General features: G+C 34.7%; 1 protein-coding gene across 3 annotated transcripts in view; it reads left to right on the top strand.

Annotated features, from left to right (window-relative positions):
• Pura (Puratrophin-1-like) overlaps positions 1–23424 on the top strand; it is a 379113-nt gene that overhangs the window by 205864 nt on the left and 149825 nt on the right. For all 3 annotated transcript variants that reach the window (XM_075303290.1, XM_075303289.1, XM_075303288.1), the window contains one exon: positions 15827–15947. In XM_075303290.1, coding sequence (XP_075159405.1) covers positions 15827–15947 — 121 coding nt within the window. The remainder of the gene's footprint in view (positions 1–15826; positions 15948–23424) is intronic.

Below are 23424 nucleotides of genomic sequence, written 5' to 3'. Positions count from 1 at the left end.
CATTTTGGCGTCCATTATCTCATCCACTTGCTGACATACAACCACCATTCTTTACACTTGCTGTTAAATGTTTTTATTTTCAATGCGGAAGCCTGGGGAAACCTTGTAAATAAAACAAGTTTATACGGCCGTAAGTTCGGTCAGGCCGAAGCTTATGTACCCTCCATCATGGATTGCGTAGAAACTTCTTCTAAACACTGCCATCCACAGTCGAATTACTTAAGTTGCGGTAACGCTTGCCGATGGCAAGGTATCTTAAAACCTCCTAACACCATCTTCTAAATTGTATGTAAGTCCATACGTGGTATATATTAAATCAAAAAAGATCGATCCAATACGTATATAATTCAGTTTGACAAAGTAGACATAAAATTTTGACAAAATTTTCTACAGAAATAAAATTTTAACAAAATTTTCTATAGAAATAAAATTTTCACAAAATTTTCTATAGAAATAAAAATTTTGACAAAATTTTCTATAGAAAGAAAATTTTGACAAAAATTTCTACAGAAATAAAATTTTAACAAAATTTTCTATAGAAATAAACTTTTGACAAAATTTTCTATAGAAATAAAATCTTGGTAAATTATTTTTGGCTCGAGAGGCAACCATGATTATGAACCGAATAAAATTTGAACAAAATTTTCTATAGAAATACAATTTTGACAATGATGAAAATTTTATTATAAACCGAATAAAATTTTAACAAAATTTTCTCTAGAAATAAAATTTTGACAAAATTTTCTATAGAAATAAAATTTTGACAAAATTTTCTATAGAAATAAAATTTTGGTAGATTATTTTTGGCTCTAGTGGCAACCATGATTATGAACCGATATGGACCAATTTTTGTGTGATTGGACCAATTTTTGTATGGTTGTTAGCGACAATATACTAGCACCACGTTCCTAATTTGAACCGGATCGGATGAATTTTGCTCCTCCAAGAGGCTCCGGAGGTCAAATCTGGAGAACATTTTATATGGGGGCTATATATAATTATGGACCGATATGGACCAATTGTGGCACGGTTGTTAAAGACCATATACTAACACCATGTTCCAAATTACAACCAGATTGGATGAAATTTGCTTCTCTTGGAGACTTCGCAAGCCAAATCTGGGGATCGGTTTATATGGGGGCTATATATAATTATGAACCGATGTGGACCAATTTTTGCATGGTTGTTAGAGACCGTATACCAACACCATGTACCAAATTTCAGGCGGATCGGATGAAATTTGCTTCTCTTTTAGGCTCTGCAAGCCAAATCTGGGGATCGGTTTATATGGGGGCTATATATAATTATGGACCGATGTGGACCAATTTTTGCATGGTTGTAAGGGACCATATACAAACACCATATACCAAATTTCAGCCGGATCGGATGAAATATGCTTCTGTTAGAGGCTCCACAAGCCAAATCTGAGGGTCCCGTTATATGGGAGCTATACGTAAAAGTGGACCGATATGGCCCATTTTCAATACCATCCGACCTACATCGATAACAACTACTTGTGCCAAGTTTCAAGTCGATAGCTTGTTTCGTTCGGAAGTTAGCGTGATTTCAACAGACGGACGGACGGACGGACGGACATGCTTAGATCGACTCAGAATTTCACCACGACCCAGAATATATATACTTTATGGGGTCTTAGAGCAATATTTCGATGTGCTACAAACGGAATGACAAAGTTAATATACCCCATAACCATTTTTCGCGCGCCTCTTTATGGTCATAAAATACCTCTAGATTTCAAATTTCAGGAAAATTGGATAAAAACTACGATTTCTATAAGCCCAAGACCCCAAATCGGGAGGTCGGTTTATATGGGGACTATATCAAAACCTTGACCGATATAGCCCATCTTCGAACTTGACCTGCCTGCAGAAAAAGGACGAGTTTGTTCAAAATTTCAGCACGATTGCTTCATTATTGAAGACTGTAGCGTGATTACAACAGACAGACAGACAGACAGACAGACAGACGGACAGACGGACATCGTTATATCGTCTTAGAATTTCTCCCTGATCAAGAATATATATACTTTATATAGTCGGAAATCGATATTTCGATGTGTTACAAACGGAATGACAAACTTATTATACCCCCGTCACCATTCTATGGTGGTGGGTATAACAAGTAAGGAAAGTCTAAAGTCGGGCGGGGCCGACTATGTTATACCCTGTACCACTTTGTAGATCTAAATTTTCGATACCATATCACATCCGTCAAATGTGTTGGTTGCTATATATAAAGGTTTGTCCCAAATACAAATTTGTCACGCATAGCTATAATGCTAATTCTACTCCCTGTGCGAAATTTCAACTAAATCGGAGTTAAAAATTGGCCTCTGTGGTCATATGAGTGTAAATCGGGCGAAAGCTATATATGGGAGATATATCTAAATCTGAACCGATTTCAACCAAATTTGCCACGCATAGCTACTATGGCAATTCTACTCCCTGTGCAAAATTTCAACTAAATCGGAGTAAAAAATTGGCCTCTGTGGTCATATGAGTGTAAATCGGGCGAACGATATATATGGGAGCTATATCTAAATCTGAACCGATTTCAATAAAATTTAACACAATTGACTACACTACTCATTGTACTCCTAGTGCAAAATTTCAACCAAATTGGGGTAAAACTCTGGCTTCTGGGACCGTATTAGTTCATATCGGGCGAAAGATATAAAGGGTGATTTGTTAAGAGCTTGATAACTTTTTTTTAAAAAAAAACGCATAAAATTTGCAAAATCTCATCGGTTCTTTATTTGAAACGTTAGATTGGTCCATGACATTTACTTTTTGAAGATAATTTTATTTAAATGTTGACCGCGGCTGCGTCTTAGGTGGTCCATTCGGAAAGTCCAATTTTGGGCAACTTTTTCGAGCATTTCGGCCGGAATAGCCCGAATTTCTTCGGAAATGTTGTCTTCCAAAGCTGGAATAGTTGCTGGCTTATTTCTGTAGACTTTAGACTTGACGTAGCCCCACAAAAAATAGTCTAAAGGCGTCAAATCGCATGATCTTGGTGGCCAACTTACCGGTCCATTTCTTGAGATGAATTGTTCTCCGAAGTTTTCCCTAAAAATGGCCATAGAATCGCGAGCTGTGTGGCATGTAGCGCCATCTTGTTGAAACCACATGTCAACCAAGTTCAGTTCTTCCATTTTTGGCAACAAAAAGTTTGTTAGCATCGAACGATAGCGATCGCCATTCACCGTAACGTTGCGTCCAACAGCATCTTTGAAAAAATACGGTCCAATGATTCCACCAGCGTACAAACCACACCAAACAGTGCATTTTTCGGGATGCATGGGCAGTTCTTGAACGGCTTCTGGTTGCTCTTCACTCCAAATGCGGCAATTTTGCTTATTTACGTAGCCATTCAACCAGAAATGAGCCTCATCGCTGAACAAAATTTGTCGATAAAAAAGCGGATTTTCTGCCAACTTTTCTAGGGCCCATTCACTGAAAATTCGACGTTGTGGCAGATCGTTCGGCTTCAGTTCTTGCACGAGCTGTATTTTATACGGTTTTACACCAAGATCTTTGCGTAAAATCTTCCATGTGGTCGAATAACACAAACCCAATTGCTGCGAACGGCGACGAATCGACATTTCACGGTCTTCAGCAACACTCTCAGAAACAGACGCAATATTCTCTTCTGTACGCACTGTACGCATTCGTGTGGTTGGTTTAATGTCCAATAAAGTAAACTGAGTGCGAAACTTGGTCACAATCGCATTAATTGTTTGCTCACTTGGTCGATTATGTAGACCATAAATCGGACGTAAAGCGCGAAACACATTTCGAACCGAACACTGATTTTGGTAATAAAATTCAATGATTTGCAAGCGTTGCTCGTTAGTAAGTCTATTCATGATGAAATGTCAAAGCATACTGAGCATCTTTCTCTTTGACACCATGTCTGAAATCCCACGTGATCTGTCAAATACTAATGCATGAAAATCCTAACCTCAAAAGAATCACCCTTTATATACCACGTATGGACTTACATACAATTTAGAAGATGGTGTTAGGAGGTTTCAAGATACCTTGCCATCGGCAAGCGTTACCGCAACTTAAGTAATTCGACTGTGGATGGCAGTGTTTAGAAGAAGTTTCTACGCAATCCATGATGGAGGGTACATAAGCTTCGGCCTGGCCGAACTTACGGCCGTATAAATTTGTTTTTTATTTTAAAGATATTGTGTGAATTGCGTGTTCTATAAATTAGATTGCATAATCTTTCATACTATGTCAATCTTTTTGTCAGTGTCCAATATCAATTCTTGTATCTGGAACAGGTCTTAATTTTGTATCTGTATAGGCAATAGAGTTAGTTGCACCTATGCTAACAGTTCCTTCTTTTCAAGCTAATATCTCTTTTATGCATGAACTACTAAAATTCTATAGCTATCCCAATGGCACCATCATCTCACCATCAGTAATTAAAAGAGCTTCATCAGCACACTTTCTTTTAATTCTTGGGCGGCAACACCACACCTTCTTCCACCTGATTGGAATTTCACGATGATGTTATGCTGAACCTGCATTCTTTTCATAATTTTTTCTTACTTTCACTACAACTAGAATTTGCCACACTAGGGTGTAGCCAGTAGTAATTTCCAACAAATTTCTATGGTTTTGGTCAATTAATTTAAAGATTTTCACCCGTTAAACCCCATTTTTACGCATAGTTTCCTCAATTAATAATGGTTCTATTTTTATGATGGTCATTCAATTTCATGGCAATTCAATCTCTCATGCACAGTGAAATGAAATTAGAACGTGTATTATATATATTTGGCTGAATTTTAAATACCATAAATCAATTCCGTGATGAATTTTAGCACATATTTGATTCCTTATTGAAGGTTGTAGAGTAAAATCGATATTTTTTAAGTGTATAAATATCCCTTGGATTGTATAGGTGTCGAATTTTAAATGTACTAACGAGTTTAGCTACCACCAACAACGGGACTACATCTATAATGCAGCAAATTTTGTCAAAATTGTATTTCTACCGAAAATTTTGTCAAAATTTTATTTCTATAGGAAATATTGTCAAAATTTTTATTTCTATAGAAAATTTTGTCAAAATTTTATTCCTATAGAAAATTTTGTCAAAATTTTATTTCTATAGAAAATTTTGTCAAAATTTTATTTCTATAGAAGATTTTGTCACAATTTTATTTCTATAGAAATTCTTGTCAAAAATTCATTTCTATTGAAAATTTTGTCAAAATTGTATTTCTATAGAAATTGTTGTCAAATTTTTATTTCTATAGAAAATTTTGTCCAAATTTTATTTTATGTTTTGTTCAAAAATAATTTCTATTATTTTGTTTCAAATACTATAGAAATATAGTAGCTGCTATATCGTAACTGAAAAACCACTGTTTTGCCGGTTATCAATATATATACATAAAGTTGCAATCACGAGTAGCTTCAGGAATTTTGGCATTCTTTCTTCATTACTCTAAAGATTTTTCTAACTTGTCATTTGGCCAATCACTAAAGTTGATAATGATGGTTGACTGGGTTTTGCGGCTGTGTAGAAACAAATTTTAAAAACTAGTCAGTGTCCTATGGTAGATTGTATTTTTATATTTTATTCACATTTTTTGTGATTTAAAACCACACAAACTTCAAAAGCCTAAAAATAATAAATGAATCATGTTGCCCAGTGCTTCGAAAACGGTGGAAAAAACTATGTAGTCCAATTTTTATTTTTAATAATCTATGATGCCCATGATATGATTTTATGAACTGATATGAACGCAAGTAAGACACCATACACTGACATCGTATACCAAATGTCAACTGGATTGGATGAAAATTTGTTCCTCCATGATTCTCAAGAAATCGAATTTTTGGAGAAATTATGGGGGCAATACACAACTATGGACCGATATGGAAAATTTTGTAAATGCTTGTTAAAGGGCATATACTGACATCAGGTACTAAATGCCACGTCAAATGAATTTTGCTCTTCTAGGAGGCTCCAGAAATCAAATATGGAGGTCAGTGTAGGTTAGATTAGCTATAGTGGCACATCGTTATGTTTTGATGCTCACTTAAACTATTAAGTCCATTGAAGTACAACAAGTGTTCAACTTCTCTCTTACCAGTGTTGTTATTGATGTAGGTCGGATGGTATTGCAAATGGGCCATATCGGTCCACTTTTACGTATAGCCCCTATATAAACGGACCCCCAAAATTTGGCCTCTAAGAAAAGCAAATTTCATCCAATCCGGCTGAAATTAGGTACATGGTGTGATCTATAACAACCATGCAAAAATTGGTCTACATCGGTCCATAATTATATATAGCCCCCATATAAACCGATTCCCCGATTTGGCTTGCGGAGCCTCTAAGAGAAGCAAATTTCATCCGATCCGGCTGAAATTTGGTACATGGTGTTAGTATATGGTCTCTAATGACCATGCACATCGGTCCATAATTATATATAGCCCCCATATAAACCGATCACCAGATTTGACTTCCGGAGCCTCTTGGAAGACCAAAATGCATCTGATTCAGTTGAAATTTGGTACGTGGTGTTAATATACACACAAAAATTTTTTTTCTGATTCAATCACGAAATTAATTGATCCAATTAATTTTTAACTGAAATGTCTTCAATCACAGAAATGATAGTATCAATTAAAAAATTAATTGAAGGTCAATTAAAAAGTTAATTGGCCAAATTAAAAAATTAATTGATACTATTATTTTTGTGATTGATTTTTGTTTCAATTAAAAAATTTGTTGAATCAATTAAATTTTTAATTGAATATTTTTTAAAACCCAATTAAAATTTTAATTGGAAAAATTTTCGTGAAATTTTTTTGTGTGTATGGCCTCAAATACCCATGCAAAAATTGGTCCATATCGGTTCATAATTATATATAGCCCCCATATAAACCGATCCCCAGATTTGACCTCCGGAGCCCCTTGCAAGAGCAAAATTCATTCGACTCGGTTGAAATGTGGTACGTGATGTTAGCATATGGTATCCAACAACCATGCAGGAATTGGTCCACATCGGTCCATAATTATATATAGCTCCCATATAAACCGATCCCCAGATTTGACCTCCTGTGCCTTTTGCAGAAGAACAATTCATCCGATCTGGTTGAAATTTGGTACGTGGTGGTACACGCAAAAAAATAATTCTTTCCTCCCAAACGAAATTTTAGACAAACAAAGTTCGTTTCTCATTTGCTTTTCGCTGTAAGGAAGTGCATGTGGAAGAAAAGTATATACTTTTTGTGATAAACGTTTATTCTTTTCCAGGATGTAAAAACAATTTCATAAAGACTAACTCAAAAAAAAAACATTTTCTTGCTAATTGCATTTTCTCTCACATATTTCTCACATCCCCGAGATTTTTTAGTTCTTATCACCTTTTTCTGTAATACCAACAATGTAGAAGAAATTATACGATTTTATAAATTTTTAAATTTTTTTTACCTTTCGCCTGGACGGAGAATCGAACCGCGGACCATGCACTTTGTAAGCCAACACACTAACCACTGAGCTATGTACACAGAAAAAAATATCACCAGAATATTTCCAATTAAAAAGTTAATTTAAGTTGAATGTTTTTTCAATTAATAAATTAATTGATACAATTAACTTTTTAATCAAGGTAGAAACATTAGGTTAATTAAGTCAATGATTGAAAATTTTAAATTTTTAATTAAAAAATTAATTGATAGAATTAACTTTTTAATCAAATTCAGAAGACGAAGTCAGTTAAAAAAAGTGATGAACATTTCTTAAACAAAATAAAAATTCTAAGCCAATTCAGAAAGTAGTTGAAAATAGTTACCTTTTTAAATAAAAAATTAATTGGGGTTTGCATTCAAAATCAATTAAATTTTTAATTGAATCAATTAAAAAATTAATTGAAAATTGCTAATGACATCAATTAATTTTTTAATCAAGGATTTTTTCTATGCCCAATTAAAACTGTGATTGATACTATCATTTTCGTGATTGAAGACACTTCAATTAAAAAATTAATTGGATCAATTAATTTCGTGATTGAATCAGAAAAATATTTTTTTGTGTGTACCTGTTATGGTCATCAGTAGATAAATATCCATATAAGTTTTATTTATATAGCATAGCTTACGGCGCCCACGAACCGAATAAACAAAGTTTATTTAACAGAAACAAACATTTAGTTTGGCACCGTGGAGCAGTGGTTGCTACGTCCGACTTGTATGTCAAAGGTCGTGGGTTTGATCCCTGCTTCTACCAAAGTTTGTTTTTTAGTTTTATTTTTTTTTACATATATTCCAGATATGTTCGGAAGATTCCTAAAAAATGTTCAACATTACATTATAGTATATTAAATTTTGAACTGTCAAATGTGTCTTATTAAAGACATAAAGTCAGAAAAGAACAGTGTTTGATATAAACGAAATGGACTGTGTTGTTGTTTCAAAAATAACTTTTGTTATTGAAAAAATAATAAATTTGTAACAAACGAATTTTTTTGGTGATAAAAGTTTAAAATTTTCGAAGTAATTCAAAAAACTCTAACAAAAGAAAAACGTTTTCGGTACACGTTTTCCAAACGTTTTTTTTTCTTTGCGTGTAGTATATGATATTTACCAACCATGCCAAAAGTGGTACATAATCATATATAGCCCCCATATAAACCGATCCCGAGATTTGGTTTTGGAGCCTCTTGGAGGAGCAAATTTCATCCGAGTCAGTTGAAATTTGGTACATTGTGCTAGTATATGGCCGTTAACAACCATGCCTAACTAGGTCCATATCGGTTTATAGTTATGTATAGCCCTCAGATAAATCGATCCCCAATCACACAAAAATTGGTCCATATCAAGTTCATAATTGTATATAACCCCCATATAAGCGACCCCCATATTTCAATTCTGGCTCTCTACGTACCGTGCAAAAGTCCATATCGATTCGTAATTATTTGTAGACTTACCTACTCATACCTTTTTTGTCTAATATATACCACATATGGACTAAATCACAATTTAGAAAACGATCTTAAGAAGTTTTAAGATACCACAACCCAAGTAATTCGATTGTGGATGACAGTCTTTCGTAGAAGTTTCTACGCAACCCATGGTGGAAGGTACATAAGCTTCGGCCTGGCCGAACTTACGGCCGTATATACTTGTTTGTATTTATAATGTCGTGCAAGCAAACTTCAGATAATTTTACACACTCTATTTTGGTTCAATTTCAACAATATGTAATCATTCCATATTTACGTCGTGCCCATCAAATGTACAAACGCAGACATCATGTAACTGCAAATAAAAACATCACATAATTTTAAGCAAAATGCAGAACAAAAACCAGGTAATTTTTTTCGATTATACTTTCCTTTTTTGTGTTCACATAAAACCACGTGCCTCTTCTGAATAAATAAGTTAACACAGTAATTCCGTATTCTCCGTCCGTTCCAAGCAACAATCAACACGCGACTGACGCGCAATTGAAAATCGTATGTACCTGCTGAATGTTTTTATAATATTCTTTTCGCTGCAAAAAAGTTAAAAAATTAAATGGTCACGAAAAAATGTCTTTATGGCCATGTAATGGCTCTAGACATGTCTATATCTAACCTATAAAAATACTTTTTTCCCTGAAAAAAGTCGACAAATTTAATGATCAGGTATATGAATGGTCTCAAATTCTATCATTTGAATAAAAGAACATGTTTGCGGCATTTGCGAACCGTTTAAATGCTTATTGCCAGCATACATTTTTCTCTGCTCGAAAATTATTTTTACAAAGACAACCCAGCAAAAAAATTTGGAAATTCTTCCAAAGGCACAACTTTAAAAGTACTTCCAGAAGATGCACTTCCATTGATGTTCTTTATTTTAACTACCCAGGAAGTTCTTTTAATTCAATTTTTTATAACTTGATTTGTTCATACTTTTAGTGGGTAATTTTAACTTTTTATACCCACCACCATAGAATGGTGACGGGGGTATAATAAGTTTGTCATTCCGTTTGTAACACATCGAAATATCGATTTCCGACTATATAAAGTATATATATTCTTGATCAGGGAGAAATTCTAAGACGATATAACGATGTCCGTCTGTCCGTCTGTCTGTCTGTCTGCCTGTCTGTCTGTCTGTCTGTCTGTTGTAATCACGCTACAGTCTTCAATAATGAAGCAATTGTGCTGAAATTTTGCACAAACTCGTCTTTTGTCTGCAGGCAGGTCAAGTTCGAAGATGGGCTATATCGGTCCAGGTTTTGATATAGTCCCCATATAAACCGACCTCCCGATTTGGGGTCTTGGGCTTATAGAAATCGTAGTTTTTATCCAATTTGCCTGAAATTTGAAATCTAAAGGTATTTTATGACCATAATGAGGTGTGCCAAAAATGGTGAGTATCGGTCCATGTTTTGGTATAGCCCCCATATAGACCGGTCTCCCGATTTTACTTCTTGGGCTTATAGAAACCGCAGATTTTATTCAATTTACCTGAAATTGCAAATCTAGAGGTATTGTAGGACCACAAATACGTGTGCCAAAAATTGTGAGTATCGGTCCATATTTTGGTATAGCCCCCACATAGACCGATCTCCCGATTTTACTTCTTGGGCTTATAGAAACCGCAGTTTTTATTCAATTTACCTGAAATTGGAAATCTAGAGGTATTGTAGGACCACAAATACGTGTGCCAAAAATTGTGAGTATCGGTCCATATTTTGGTATAGCCCCCACATAGACCGATCTCCCGATTTTACTTCTTGGGCTTATAGAAACCGCAGTTTTTATTCAATTTACCTGAAATTGGAAATCTAGAGGTATTGTAGGACCACAAATACGTGTGCCAAAAATTGTGAGTATCGGTCCATATTTTGGTATAGCCCCCACATAGACCGATCTCCCGATTTTACTTCTTGGGCTTATAGAAACCGCAGTTTTTATTCAATTTACCTGAAATTGGAAATCTAGAGGTATTGTAGGACCACAAATACCTGTGCCAAAAATTGTGAGTATCGGTCCATATTTTGGTATAGCCCCCATATAGACCGATCTCCCGATTTTACTTCTTGGGCTAATAGAAACCGCAGTTTTTATTCAATTTACCTGAAATTAGAAATCTAGAGGTATTGTAGGACCACAAATACGTGTGCCAAAAATTGTGAGTATCGGTCCATGTTTTGATATAGTCCCCATATAAACCAACCTCCCGATTTGGGGTCTTGGGCTTATACAAATCGAAGTTTTTATCCAATTTGCCTGAAATTTGAAATCTAGAGGTATTTTATGACTATAAAGAGGTGTGCCGAAAATGGTGAGTATCGGTCCATATGTTAGTATAGCCTCCATAAGAACGATCTCCCGATTTAACTTCTTGGGTTTCTAGAAACCGTAGTTTTTATCTGATTTGCCTGAAATTGTAAATATTCTGGTATTTTAGGCTCAGAAAAACGTGTATCGGATTAAGTTTTTATCGGTCCATTTGGTAATGCCTCCATAAAGACCGACTTCACTTCTTGAGGGCGTAGAAGGCCAACTGATCATGAAAATTGCTTGAAACTCAATGTAAAATCTTCAAATTTTACTTCCCGGGTGAAAATCTACAGATATAAGATTTCAAATCAAGACGTTATTTTATAATTTCTTGCACACTTACAAGAGATGTTAATGATTCCTCTAAAACTCAAACAAAAATGGTTCTTATAAATCCAGAACCTGATATAGTCCGCATAGGTGAAATCTTTAAATTTATCTTCGGGAAGTGTCCTCAAGCCCTCCTGAAATTTCAAAGGAAACCCTAATATTTGGTTCATGGTGGTGGGTATTTAAGATTCGGCCCGGCCGAACTTAGTGCTGTATATACTTGTTTTGTTTCAAATAGGTTAAAAACAGAGTAAGAATTCATAAAATGGTACAAATCATTTAAATTTTGTCGAAAAAAATGCTAAATTCAAACGTTTCCAAAAAGCATTAGAATCCGTTAAAAATTATAAAAAATTATAAAAATTATTTATTTGACAAAATATAACAGAATTTTTTAATTTACATGCAAAACACTGAATTCGGATTACACCTAAAGAAGTGATGCAAATTCAGTGCAACGGCTGTTGAAATGGAGGACTTCCGTCCTATGACAAGCCCATGTTAAATTCATCGCTTCTGCGTCAATTATGCACCACTTCCGGATCCAAAAAGAACATTTTCATTACTTTTTTGGCGACGCTTTTTTTGCTGGGAAAATACATGGTTTTCGCAACAATTACATGCTCTAGATAAGCATTAAATGTATGCGGCAACCATGTCCAAACATGTTTTTTCTGTGCGTGCGAATTTCAACAGCATCGGATGAAATTTGCTCTTCCAGAATATTTCAGAAGTAAAATCTGGGGATCGTTTTAATCGGTTTCAAACCCATATATCATTACACATGTATCATCTATAGATACACACAAATTGAATGAAGACGTCATCAAATAAAGTCAAAGTATGTTACGTGTTAACCACAACTTAAATTTACAAATTCAGACACTACAAGGTAAAAAATATGTCTTCAAAGACATCTCCAATTTTTTATTTATTTATTTATTAATTACAATTACAATAAAATTATAAATATAATTGTAAGCTTTGACTGCTAGGGTCTTAAGCTACCTCCTATTTTTTGACAACGTTTTAGCTTTAAAAACAAGTTACAAAAACTCGAAGAATTTAAGGTCGATTCCAATACATTAGGTTAGGTGTAGTGGCAGCCCGATATTTCAGGCTCAGGCTGATTCTATGTTAAGCACAATGATAAGGGACTTCATAGCCGAGTCCGAGAGGAGTTCCCCATTGCAGTGAAACTACTTAGAGAAGCATTGAAACACTCAGAAATGTCACCAGCATTACGGAGAGGGGATAATCCAACGCTGAAAAACCTTTTTGGTGTTTGTTCAAAACAGCGTTTGAACCCACGACCCTGTGTATTGGTCTGTTGAATACACGCAAAGAAAAAAAAACGTTTGGTAAACATGTACCGAAAACGTTTTTCTTTTGTTAGAGTTTTTTGAATTACTTCGAAAATTTTAAACTTTTATCACCAAAAAGATTCGTTCGTTAGAAAATTTTAATTTTTTCAATAAAGGAAATTATTTTTGAACAAACAACGCAGTCCATTTCGTTTATACCAAGCAATGTTCTTTAAGTCTTTAATAACACACATTTGACAGTTTCATAGTAAAAATTGAACATAGTAGTATGTAATGTTGTACACCTTTTCGGAATCTTCCGAACATATCTGGAATATATATGTTAAAAAAATATATATGTTTTGGTGTCGGTCGACGCAGGGATCGAACCCAGGAGCCTTGGTATGCAAGACGGACGTACCAACCACTGCTCCACGGTGCCCAACTAAATGTATGTTTCTATTAAATAAAATTTGTTTAATCGGCTCGTGGGCGCCACAAACTACGCTATATAAATATAACTTATAACGATAATTGCCTATTGATGACAATAACAGCTACGTAGCCCAGTGGATAGTGTGTTGGCTTCAGAGAATGAAGCCGTCGAGTCGCGCCGCTGATTTCAGTCGCCGCCGAACATTATTTGCCAGTCGACGTCGCCGCCGAATATGTCGACTCATCTCGACTCAAAATTAGCCACCAATTAATCAAAAATATTAATTTAAATCAGAAAAAAATTATTGATAATTGTTGAATTTTTTGTCAAAATATTTACCCTTCCACCCAAAATCCGTCAGTATCAAGTTTCTATATTAATTATATAATTATAATAAGTTTGTCATTCCGTTTGTAACACATCGAAATATCGATTTCCGACTATATAAAGTATATATATTCTTGATCAGGGAGAAATTCTAAGACGATATAACGATGTCCGTCTGTCCGTCTGTCTGTTGTAATAACGCTACAGTCTTCAATAATGAAGCAATTGTGCTGAAATTTTGCACAAACTCGTCTTTTGTCTGCAGGCAGGTCAAGTTCGAAGATGGGCTATATCGGTCAAGGTTTTGATATAGTCCCCATATAAACCGACCTCCCGATTTGGGGTCTTGGGCTTATAGAAATCGTAGTTTTTATCCAATTTTCCTGAAATTTGAAATCTAGAGGTATTTTATGACCATAAAGAGGTGTGCGAAAAATGGTGAGTATCGGTCCATGTTTTGCTATAGCCCCCATATAGACCGATCTCCCCATTTTACTTCTTGGGCTTATAGAAACCGCAATTTTTATTCAATTTACCTGAAATTGGAAATCTAGAGGTATTGTGGACCACAAATACATGTGCCAAAAATTTTGAGTATCGGTCCATATTTTTGTATAGCCCCCATATAGACCGATCTCCCGATTTTACTTCTTGGGCTTATAGAAAACGCAGTTTTTATTCAATTTACCTGAAATTGGAAATCTAGAGGTATTGTAGGACCCCAAATACGTGTGTCAAAAATTGTTAGTATCGGTCCATGTTTTGGTATGGTCCCCATATAAAACGACCTCCCGATTTGGGGTCTTGGGTTTATAGAAACCGTAGTTTTTATCCAATTTGTCTGAAATTGGAAATCTAGAGGTATTTTAGGACCATAAAGAGGTGTGCCAAAAACGGTGAGTATCGGTCCATATTTTAGTATAGCCCCCATAAGAACGATCTCCCGATTTAACTCCTTGGGTTTCTATAAACCGTAGTTTTTATATGATTTGCCTGAAATTGTAAATATTCTGGTATTTTTGGCTCACAAAAACGTGTATCGGATTAAGTTTTTATCGGTCCATTTGGTAATGCCTCCATATAGACCGACTTCACTTCTTGAGGGTGTAGAAGGCGCACTGATCATGAAAATTGCTTGAAACTCAATGTAAAATTTCCAAATTTTACCTCTACAGATTTAAGATTTCAATTTTCGTGTTAATGATTCCTCTAAAACTCAAACAAAAATGGTTCTTATAAATCCAGAATCTGGTGAAATCTTTAAATTTATCTTCGGGAAGTGTCCTCAAGTCCTCAAGCCCCCCTGAAATTTCAAAGGAAACCCTAATATTTGGTTCATGGTGGTGAGTATTTAAGATTCGGTCCGGCCGAACTTAGTGCTGTATATACTTGTTTTTCAATAATTTAGCTCAAAAAATTTGAATGAAATGTAAATTTGTTGTACAACTAATCTCATTACCATTGGAATAATTTCAAATTGATTTTGAAATGGATAATGGTCCGCCGCCGAGTTGACCAATTTATATCGGTTTAGCCGTCAAGCCGCCGCCGCCGGACGCAAAAAGTTAGTGTCAGCCGCCGCCGACAAAAATGGGTCGGCTTCATATATATCTCTGGTTGGCTTACATATTGCCGGTCCACGGTTCGATTCTGTGTCCAGGCGAAAGGTAAAATTTAAAAAAAAAATAAAATCGAATAATTTCTTCTACATTGTTTGTATTACAGAAAATGGTGCTAACATAAGAACTAAAAGACCTCGTGGAAGTGAAAAAGATGTGAAGAAAAATGAAATTAGCCAGAAAAGATAGTTTTTTTTTTGAGTTAGTCTTTATGAAATTCTTTTTACATCTTGGAAAAGAATAAACTTTTATCACAAAAACTATATACTTTTATTCCAACTAAACTTCTTTACAGCGAAAAACAAATGAAATGATCTTTATTTGTCTAAAGTTTCTTTTGGGAGGAAAGAATTATTTTTTTTTGCGTGTAGAATTTAACATTTTGCAGGATCGGTAACCCTCCAAAGTAGAAATTAAATCATTTTGGAAATTATTTCTTTCAGAAACTGATCTTTTTGTTTTTTTGTTCTTTTCTTTTCAGGAACTCATGATCTGAAAGGAAATCCCTTAGTGACAGTCGATGCTGAAAATGTACTAGCTGCTGGTCTAAATTGCTACGAAATTGCCACCTTGTTGTTATATTACAGTACGATACCCGATTGGTAAGTTTTCTTTCGTTTATCTGTACACTACAAAAAAAGGAATGATGCTGGGTTCCAAAGATTTTGTCTTTACATTAATGATTTTGGCATTGTTAAAGTGACAATACTTTTAACGCAAACGATGTCTGTCTAGGGGTAGGGTTTTTTGAAAACTCTAAAAAACTAATTGGTAGAAATTCAGACGCGACCCATTATAGCATAACCTTCAACACCCTCATGTTTATTTACATTAGAAAGATGGCATGACATAGTTGGTAAATATATTTTAATAATTATTTAGTATAATTATTGTAAATAATTATTAATATTAATTAATTATTGTAAATATAATTAACATTAATTAACGGATACTTGGATTCAAAGATTTTGATCTTTCCTTAAGGATTTAGGTATTGATTCCGTGTCAAGGATGCGGTTTCTTTAAAGGCCAAAATATTATAGGAAGCTATCAAGCTTTTAGCTTGAAAAAAAAAAGCCATTCACATACAAATAACTGTTAATATAAAAAATCAACTTATAACAGATTCATCAAAATAAACAAGTATATACGGCCGTAAGTTCGGCCAGGCCGAAGCTTATGTACCCTCCACCATGGATTGCGTAGAAACTTCTAGTGAAGACTGCCATCCACAATCGAATTACTTGGGTTGCGGTAACACTTGCCGATGACAAGGTATCTTAAAACTTCCTAACACCGTAATATATACCACATAGTCCATACGTGGTATATAGTAAACTAAAACGGCCGATTAAATACACCCAGAAAAAAATGTCTTCGAAACTAAAGGTAAAAATGTTCATCAATTTAGTTTAGCCATTTTATTTCCATTCAGTTAAATTTTTGTGTCAAATAATAAAATTTATTTGTTTCAGTAAAAAAATCCTAAACTGAAAGCAGTTAGGAATAGTTCATTAACTAGAATAAGGCATGTAATTTTACTAATACTGTTTTCTTCGCTGGGTATAAGAATTTACTACTGAACAAGAAAATTTTAGTCACTGATAACAATGCATTCGTAAAAATAAACAAAAACCGAACTAAAAACAAGTTTCCTCAAATTTAGTAAAAATTCTTATAAAATGATAAATGTATTTATTTATTTTATTTATGTATATTCCTACTACGAAGTATTCAATCCTTTCACAACTTAAGGAAACACACTTATTAGAATATAGGAAAATTTCCTACATTTCTTTTATCTACCTGTAATCGATACCTGTCATCGATATGTTTGCGCGTGGGTTGTTTTTAGTTGGAATCGCGTTGTTATGGTATACGGAGAGATTGTTAAAAAATATTATAGTAAAATAATATAATAAAAAACAAATAAAATATATAAAATATTTGTTATTTTAAATTAGTGAGAAAATTTTTTGAAAATTGGTTTATAAAAAAAGAAAACACCAGCAGAATAACAACCCCTTCATTCGACTTCATTTTGGAATCTTCGATTATCAGGTAATATTCAGTGACGCTAACCTTTTGTGAAAAAATTGGTTTAGGATTTTTTGTTTATATTTGTAGGTATTGAAATTGGAAAAAGTGGACAAAATTGCTAGGCAGCATCTTTTTCAAAGTGAAAGGTACTAGAAGCAGAAAACAAGTATATACGGCCGTAAGTTCGACCAGGCCGATGCTTATGTACCCTCCATCATGGATTGCGTACAAACTTCTTCTAAACACTGCCATCCACAATCCAATTACTTAAGTTTCGGTAACGCTTGCCCATGGCAAGGTATCTTAAAACCTTATAACACCATCTTCTAAATTGTATGTAAGTCCATACGTGGTATATATTAAATCAAAAAAGATCGATCCAATACGTATATAATTCAGTTTGACAAAGTAGACATAAAATTTTGACAAAATTTTCTACAGAAATAAAATTTTAACAAAATTTTCTATAGAAATAAAATTTTCACAAAATTTTCTATAGAAATAAAAATTTTGACAAAATATTCCATAGAAAGAAAATTTTGAAAAAAATTTCTACAGAAATAAAATTTTAACACAATTTTCTATAGAAATAAACTTTTGACAAAATTTTCTATAGAAATAAAATCTTGGTAGATTATTTGTGGCTCGACTGGCAACCATGATTATGAACCGAATAAAATTTGAACAAAATTTTCTATAGAAATAAAATTTTGACAAAATTTTCTATAGAAATAAAATTTGAAAATGATGAAAATTTTATTATGAACCGAATAAAATTTTAACAAAATTTTCTCTAGAAATAAAATTTTGACAAAATTTTCTATAGAAATAACATTTTGACAAAATTTTCTATAGAAATAACATTTTGGTAGATTATTTTTGGCTCTAGTGACAACCATGATTACGAACCGATATGGACCAATTTTTGTGTGATTGGACCAATTTTGGTATGGTTGTTAACGACCATATACTAACACCACGTTCCTAATTTGAATCGGATCGGATGAATTTTGCTCCTCCAAGAGGCTCCGGAGGTCAAATCTGGAGAAGGTTTTATATGGGGGCTATATATAATTATGGACCGATATGGACCAATTCTGGCACGGTTGTTAAAGATCATATACTAACACCATGTTCCAAATTACAACCGGCTTGGATGAAATTTGCTTCTCTTGGAGACTTCGCAAGCCAAATCTGGTGATCGGTTTATATGGGGGCTATATATAATTATGAAGCGATGTGGACCAATTTTTACATGGTTGTTAGAGACCATATACCAACATCATGTACCAAATTTCAGACGGATCGGATGAAATTTGCTTCTCTTTTAGGCTCCGCAAGCCAAATCTGGGGATCGGTTTATATGGGGGTTATATATAATTATGGACCGATGTGGACCAATTTTTGCACGATTGTTAGAGACCATATACCAACATCATGTACCAAATTTCAGCCGGATCGGATGAAATTTTCTTCTCTTTGAGGCTCCGCAAGCCATATCTGGGGATCGGTTTATATGAGGGCTATATATAATTATGGACCGATGTGGACCAATTTTTGCATGGTTGTTAGAGACCATATACCAACACCATGTACCAAATTTCAGCCGGATCGGATGCAATTTGCTTCTCTTTTAGGCTCCGCAAGCCAAATCTGGGGATCGGTTTATATGGGGGCTATAATTAAGGACCGATATGGACCAATTTTTGCATGGTTGTTAGAGACCATATACCAACATCATGTACCAAATTTCAGCCGGATCGGATGAAATTTTCTTCTCTTTGAGGCTCCGCAAGCCATATCTGGGGATCGGTTTATATGAGGGCTATATATAATTATGGACCGATGTGGACCAATTTTTGCATGGTTGTTAGAGACCATATACCAACACCATGTACCAAATTTCAGCCGGATCGGATGCAATTTGCTTCTCTTTTAGGCTCCGCAAGCCAAATCTGGGGATCGGTTTATATGGGGGCTATACATAATTATTGACCGATGTGGACCAATTTTTGCGTGGTTGTCAGAGACCATATACAAACACCATGTACCAAATTTCAGCCGGATCGGATGAAATATGCTTCTGTTAGAGGCTCCACAAGCCAAATCTGAGGGTCCCTTTATATGGGGGCTATACGTAAAAGTGGACCGATATGACCCATTTTCAATACCATCCGACCTACATCGATAACAACTACTTGTGCCAAGTTTCAAGTCGATAGCTTGTTTCGTTCGGAAGTTAGCGTGATTTCAACAGACGGACGGACGGACGGACGGACATGCTTAGATCGACTCAGAATTTCACCACGACCCAGAATATATATATACTTTATGGGGTCTTAGAGCAATATTTCGATGTGTTACAAACGGAATGACAAAGTTAATATACCCCCATCCTATGATGGAGGGTATAAAAATATTTCAAGGCCAGTCGATGCTGTTGATTCTAAATAAATATATTTAATATATTAATAAAACATGTCTTTTATTGAAGAAAAAATTGCCTATATAAATAAATAAAATTATATTTAAAAACGAAGATAAGCAGTTCTAATTTCGAAGTAAAAGGTTTACCACAAATATGTAAGATTTATCCAAATGAATGAAACAAGTACAATAAAATCATTCCATATATGAATTCAATTCAGTTACATTTTTTCATTCTGTAGTATAGTGGTACATAAATATAGGAAAATATTAACTAATATATGGAATGCATTCTACCTAATTTCTACGAAAATCATATCGTTCAAACAAATAAAAATGTCTTTGGCGCTATACGAAGTTCAATTTTCTTCACAATAAGTTCATTTTAACTTAAAGAAGAGGTCACCTTTTTCTGGGTGTACGTATATAATTAAGTTTAAAGTTTCTATAGAAATAAAATGTTGACAAAATAAAATTTTGACAACATTTCCTATAGAAGTAAATTTTTTCTATAGAAATAAAATCTTCACAAAATTTTCTATAGAAATAACATTTTGACAATGTTTTCTATAAAAATAAAATTTTGGTAGATTATTTTTGGCTCGAGTGGCAACCATGATTATGAACCGATATGGACCAATTTTTGTGTGATTGGGGATCGGCTATATATAACTATAGACCGATACGCACCAATTTTGGCATGGTTATTTGCGGCCTTATACTAACACCACGTTGCAAATTTCAACCGGATCGGATGAATTTTGCTCCTCCAAGAGGCTCCGGAGATCAAATCGGGGGAACGGTTTATATGGGGGCTATATATAATTATGGACCGATATGGACCAATTCTTGCGTGTTTCTTAGAGACCACATTCTAACATCATGTTCCAAATTTCAACCGGTTCGGATGAAGTTTGCTCCTCCACGAAGCTCCGGAGGACAAATCTGGGGATCGATTTATATGGGGGCTATATATAATTATGGACCGATATGGACCAATTCTTGCATGGTATTTAGAGGCCATATACTAACACCACGTACCAAATTTCAACCGGATCGGATGAATTTTGCTCCTCTAAGAGGCTCCGGAGGTCACATCTGGGGATCGGCTTATATGGGGGCTATATATAATTATGGACCGATATGGACCAATTTTTGGCATGGTTGTTAGAGACAATATACTAACAGCACGTACCAAATTTCAATCGGATCGGATGACTTTTGCTCCTGTAAGAGGCTCCGGAGGTCAAATCTGGTGATGGGTTTATTAGAGAACTTATACCAACACCATGTACTAAATTTCAGCCGGATCGGATGAAATTTGCTTCTCTTAGAGGCTATATATAATTATTGACCGATGTGGACCAATTTTTGCATGGTCATTAGAGAACTTATACCAACACCATGTACCAAATTTCAGCCGGATCGGATGAAATTTGCTTCTCTTAGAGGCTCCACAAGCCAAATTTGGGGGTCCGTTTATATGGGGGCTATACGTAAAAGTGGACCGATATGGACCAATTTTTACATGGTTGTTAGAGACCATATACTAACACCATGTACCAAATTTCAGCCGGATCGGATGAAATTTGCTTCTCTTAGAGCAATCGCAAGCCAAATTTGGCGGTCCGTTTATATGGGGGCTATACGTAAAAGCGGACCGATATGGCCCATTTGCAATACCATCCGACCTACATCAATAACAACTACTTGTGCCAAGTTTCAAGTCGATAGCTTGTTTCGTTCGGAAGTTAGCGTGATTTCAACAGACGGACGGACGGACAGACATGCTCAGATCGACTCAGAATTTCACCACGACCCAGAATATATATACTTTATGGGGTCTTAGAGCAATATTTCGATGTGTTACAAACGGAATGACAAAGTTAATATACCCCCATCCTATGGTGGAGGGTATAAAAAGGTTTTCTGAACTTCAAACAAGTATATACGGATAAAAATTCGCGCATACTCAAAAAATATAGTGGCGAGGCCAAAGATTTCATGTTCTTCAAATACGAATGCGAATTTTGCGTAACACAGAAGACGCATTTCTCTGACATAACATACAGTTTTATTCCTTATCCAAAAGCTGATAAACTTTTCAGTGAAGTCGTTATTGCTTTACACACCGAAAAAAAAGTGAACTGTTTTATAGGAAGAATGAAGTACCTCGCACGAAAATTGAACTAAATTTTGCTCCACATTTTGAGATTTCCACAAAGCGTTGTTAAAACCAGGAAATTTTAATGCCCTCTTGTACTTTTTAACTGCAGTTCAGGAAATTACATCCTCTCATAGAAGAAAAAATTAACTAAAAGTAACGAAGAAAATCATTGGCGCCAAATCATGACCATTTTAACCATACAGTAGTTCATTCTTACTATTTTTGGGAATCGTACGAAAATCTTCTTTTGCTTCAGTTCATATTGAACTTATGTGTACGGTCATTGAACTTTATATGTACTCACGTTTAGTGCATAAAAATTTTGAGACATACTTAAAAAAAGTAAGATTTCATTAAGTGGTGGAAAATTTCGATAAAAATAATAAAATTTAACTACTAGCAAATAAATTTTTTCCAATAAAAATAAATTAAATTTAGTTTTGACAACAAAGCAAAAGGGCCTTTACAAATGGGAAATGTTTTTCAATACTTTATTTTAAAGTTTTTTACTTAAAGCATAGCATAATTTCTACATGAAATCAAGATTGAATTTGGAAATTTAAGTTGTCGTTAATATGTTTTTGAAGTACTTTGAAGAAATAATCTGAAAAAATGAATGAATTAAAATTTGCTTCCTACAATCAAGTACGCAAAACTCAAATTTGAAAGAGGATTGTGTCTTACATGTTTCCCTATATTAATTCTCCGCTTTTTTGGCTTGGAATCAATACCAATGCATAGACAAAATCTTTAAAATCGAGCATGCTTTGTTTTTTTTCAGTGCAAGATCTCTACCAGTTTCTTGGTATTTAAAGACATTGGGTCTGTCTTAACCTTAGTCTGGAATATTTGATTTCATAAATCGGCTAAAATACGTCGTTTCGTATTTTAGTTGAAATTGTTTTTATACCCTCCACCATAGGATGGGGTTATATTAACTTTGTCATTCCGTTTGTAACACATCGAAATATTGCTCTAAGACCCCATAAAGTATATATATTCTGGGTCGTGGTGAAATTCTGAGTCGATCTGAGCATGTCCGTCCGTCCGTCCGTCCGTTGATATCGCGCTAACTTCCGAACGAAACAAGCTATCGACTTGAAACTTGGCACAAGTAGTTGTTATTGATGTAGGTCGGATGGTATTGAAAATATCGGCCCACTTTTACGTATAGCCCCCATATAAACGGACCCCCAAATTTGGCTTGCGATTGCTCTAAGAGAAGCAAATTTCATCCGATCCGGCTGAAATTTGGTACATGGTGTTAGTACATGGTCTCTAACAACCATGCAAAAATTGGTCCACATCGGTCCATAATTATATATAGCCCCCATATAAACCGATCCCCAGATTTGACCTCCGGAGCCTCTTAGAGGAGCAAAAGTCATCCGATCCGATTGAAATTTGGTCCGTGATGTAAGTATATTGTCTCTAATCACCATGCC

The sequence above is a fragment of the Haematobia irritans genome, chromosome 4, assembly GCF_050003625.1.
Source record: "Haematobia irritans isolate KBUSLIRL chromosome 4, ASM5000362v1, whole genome shotgun sequence".
NCBI classification, from domain to species: Eukaryota; Metazoa; Arthropoda; class Insecta; order Diptera; family Muscidae; genus Haematobia; species Haematobia irritans.
The sequence above is the reverse complement of the archived record's forward strand: the minus strand, read 5'-3'. Positions and strand labels throughout refer to the sequence as shown.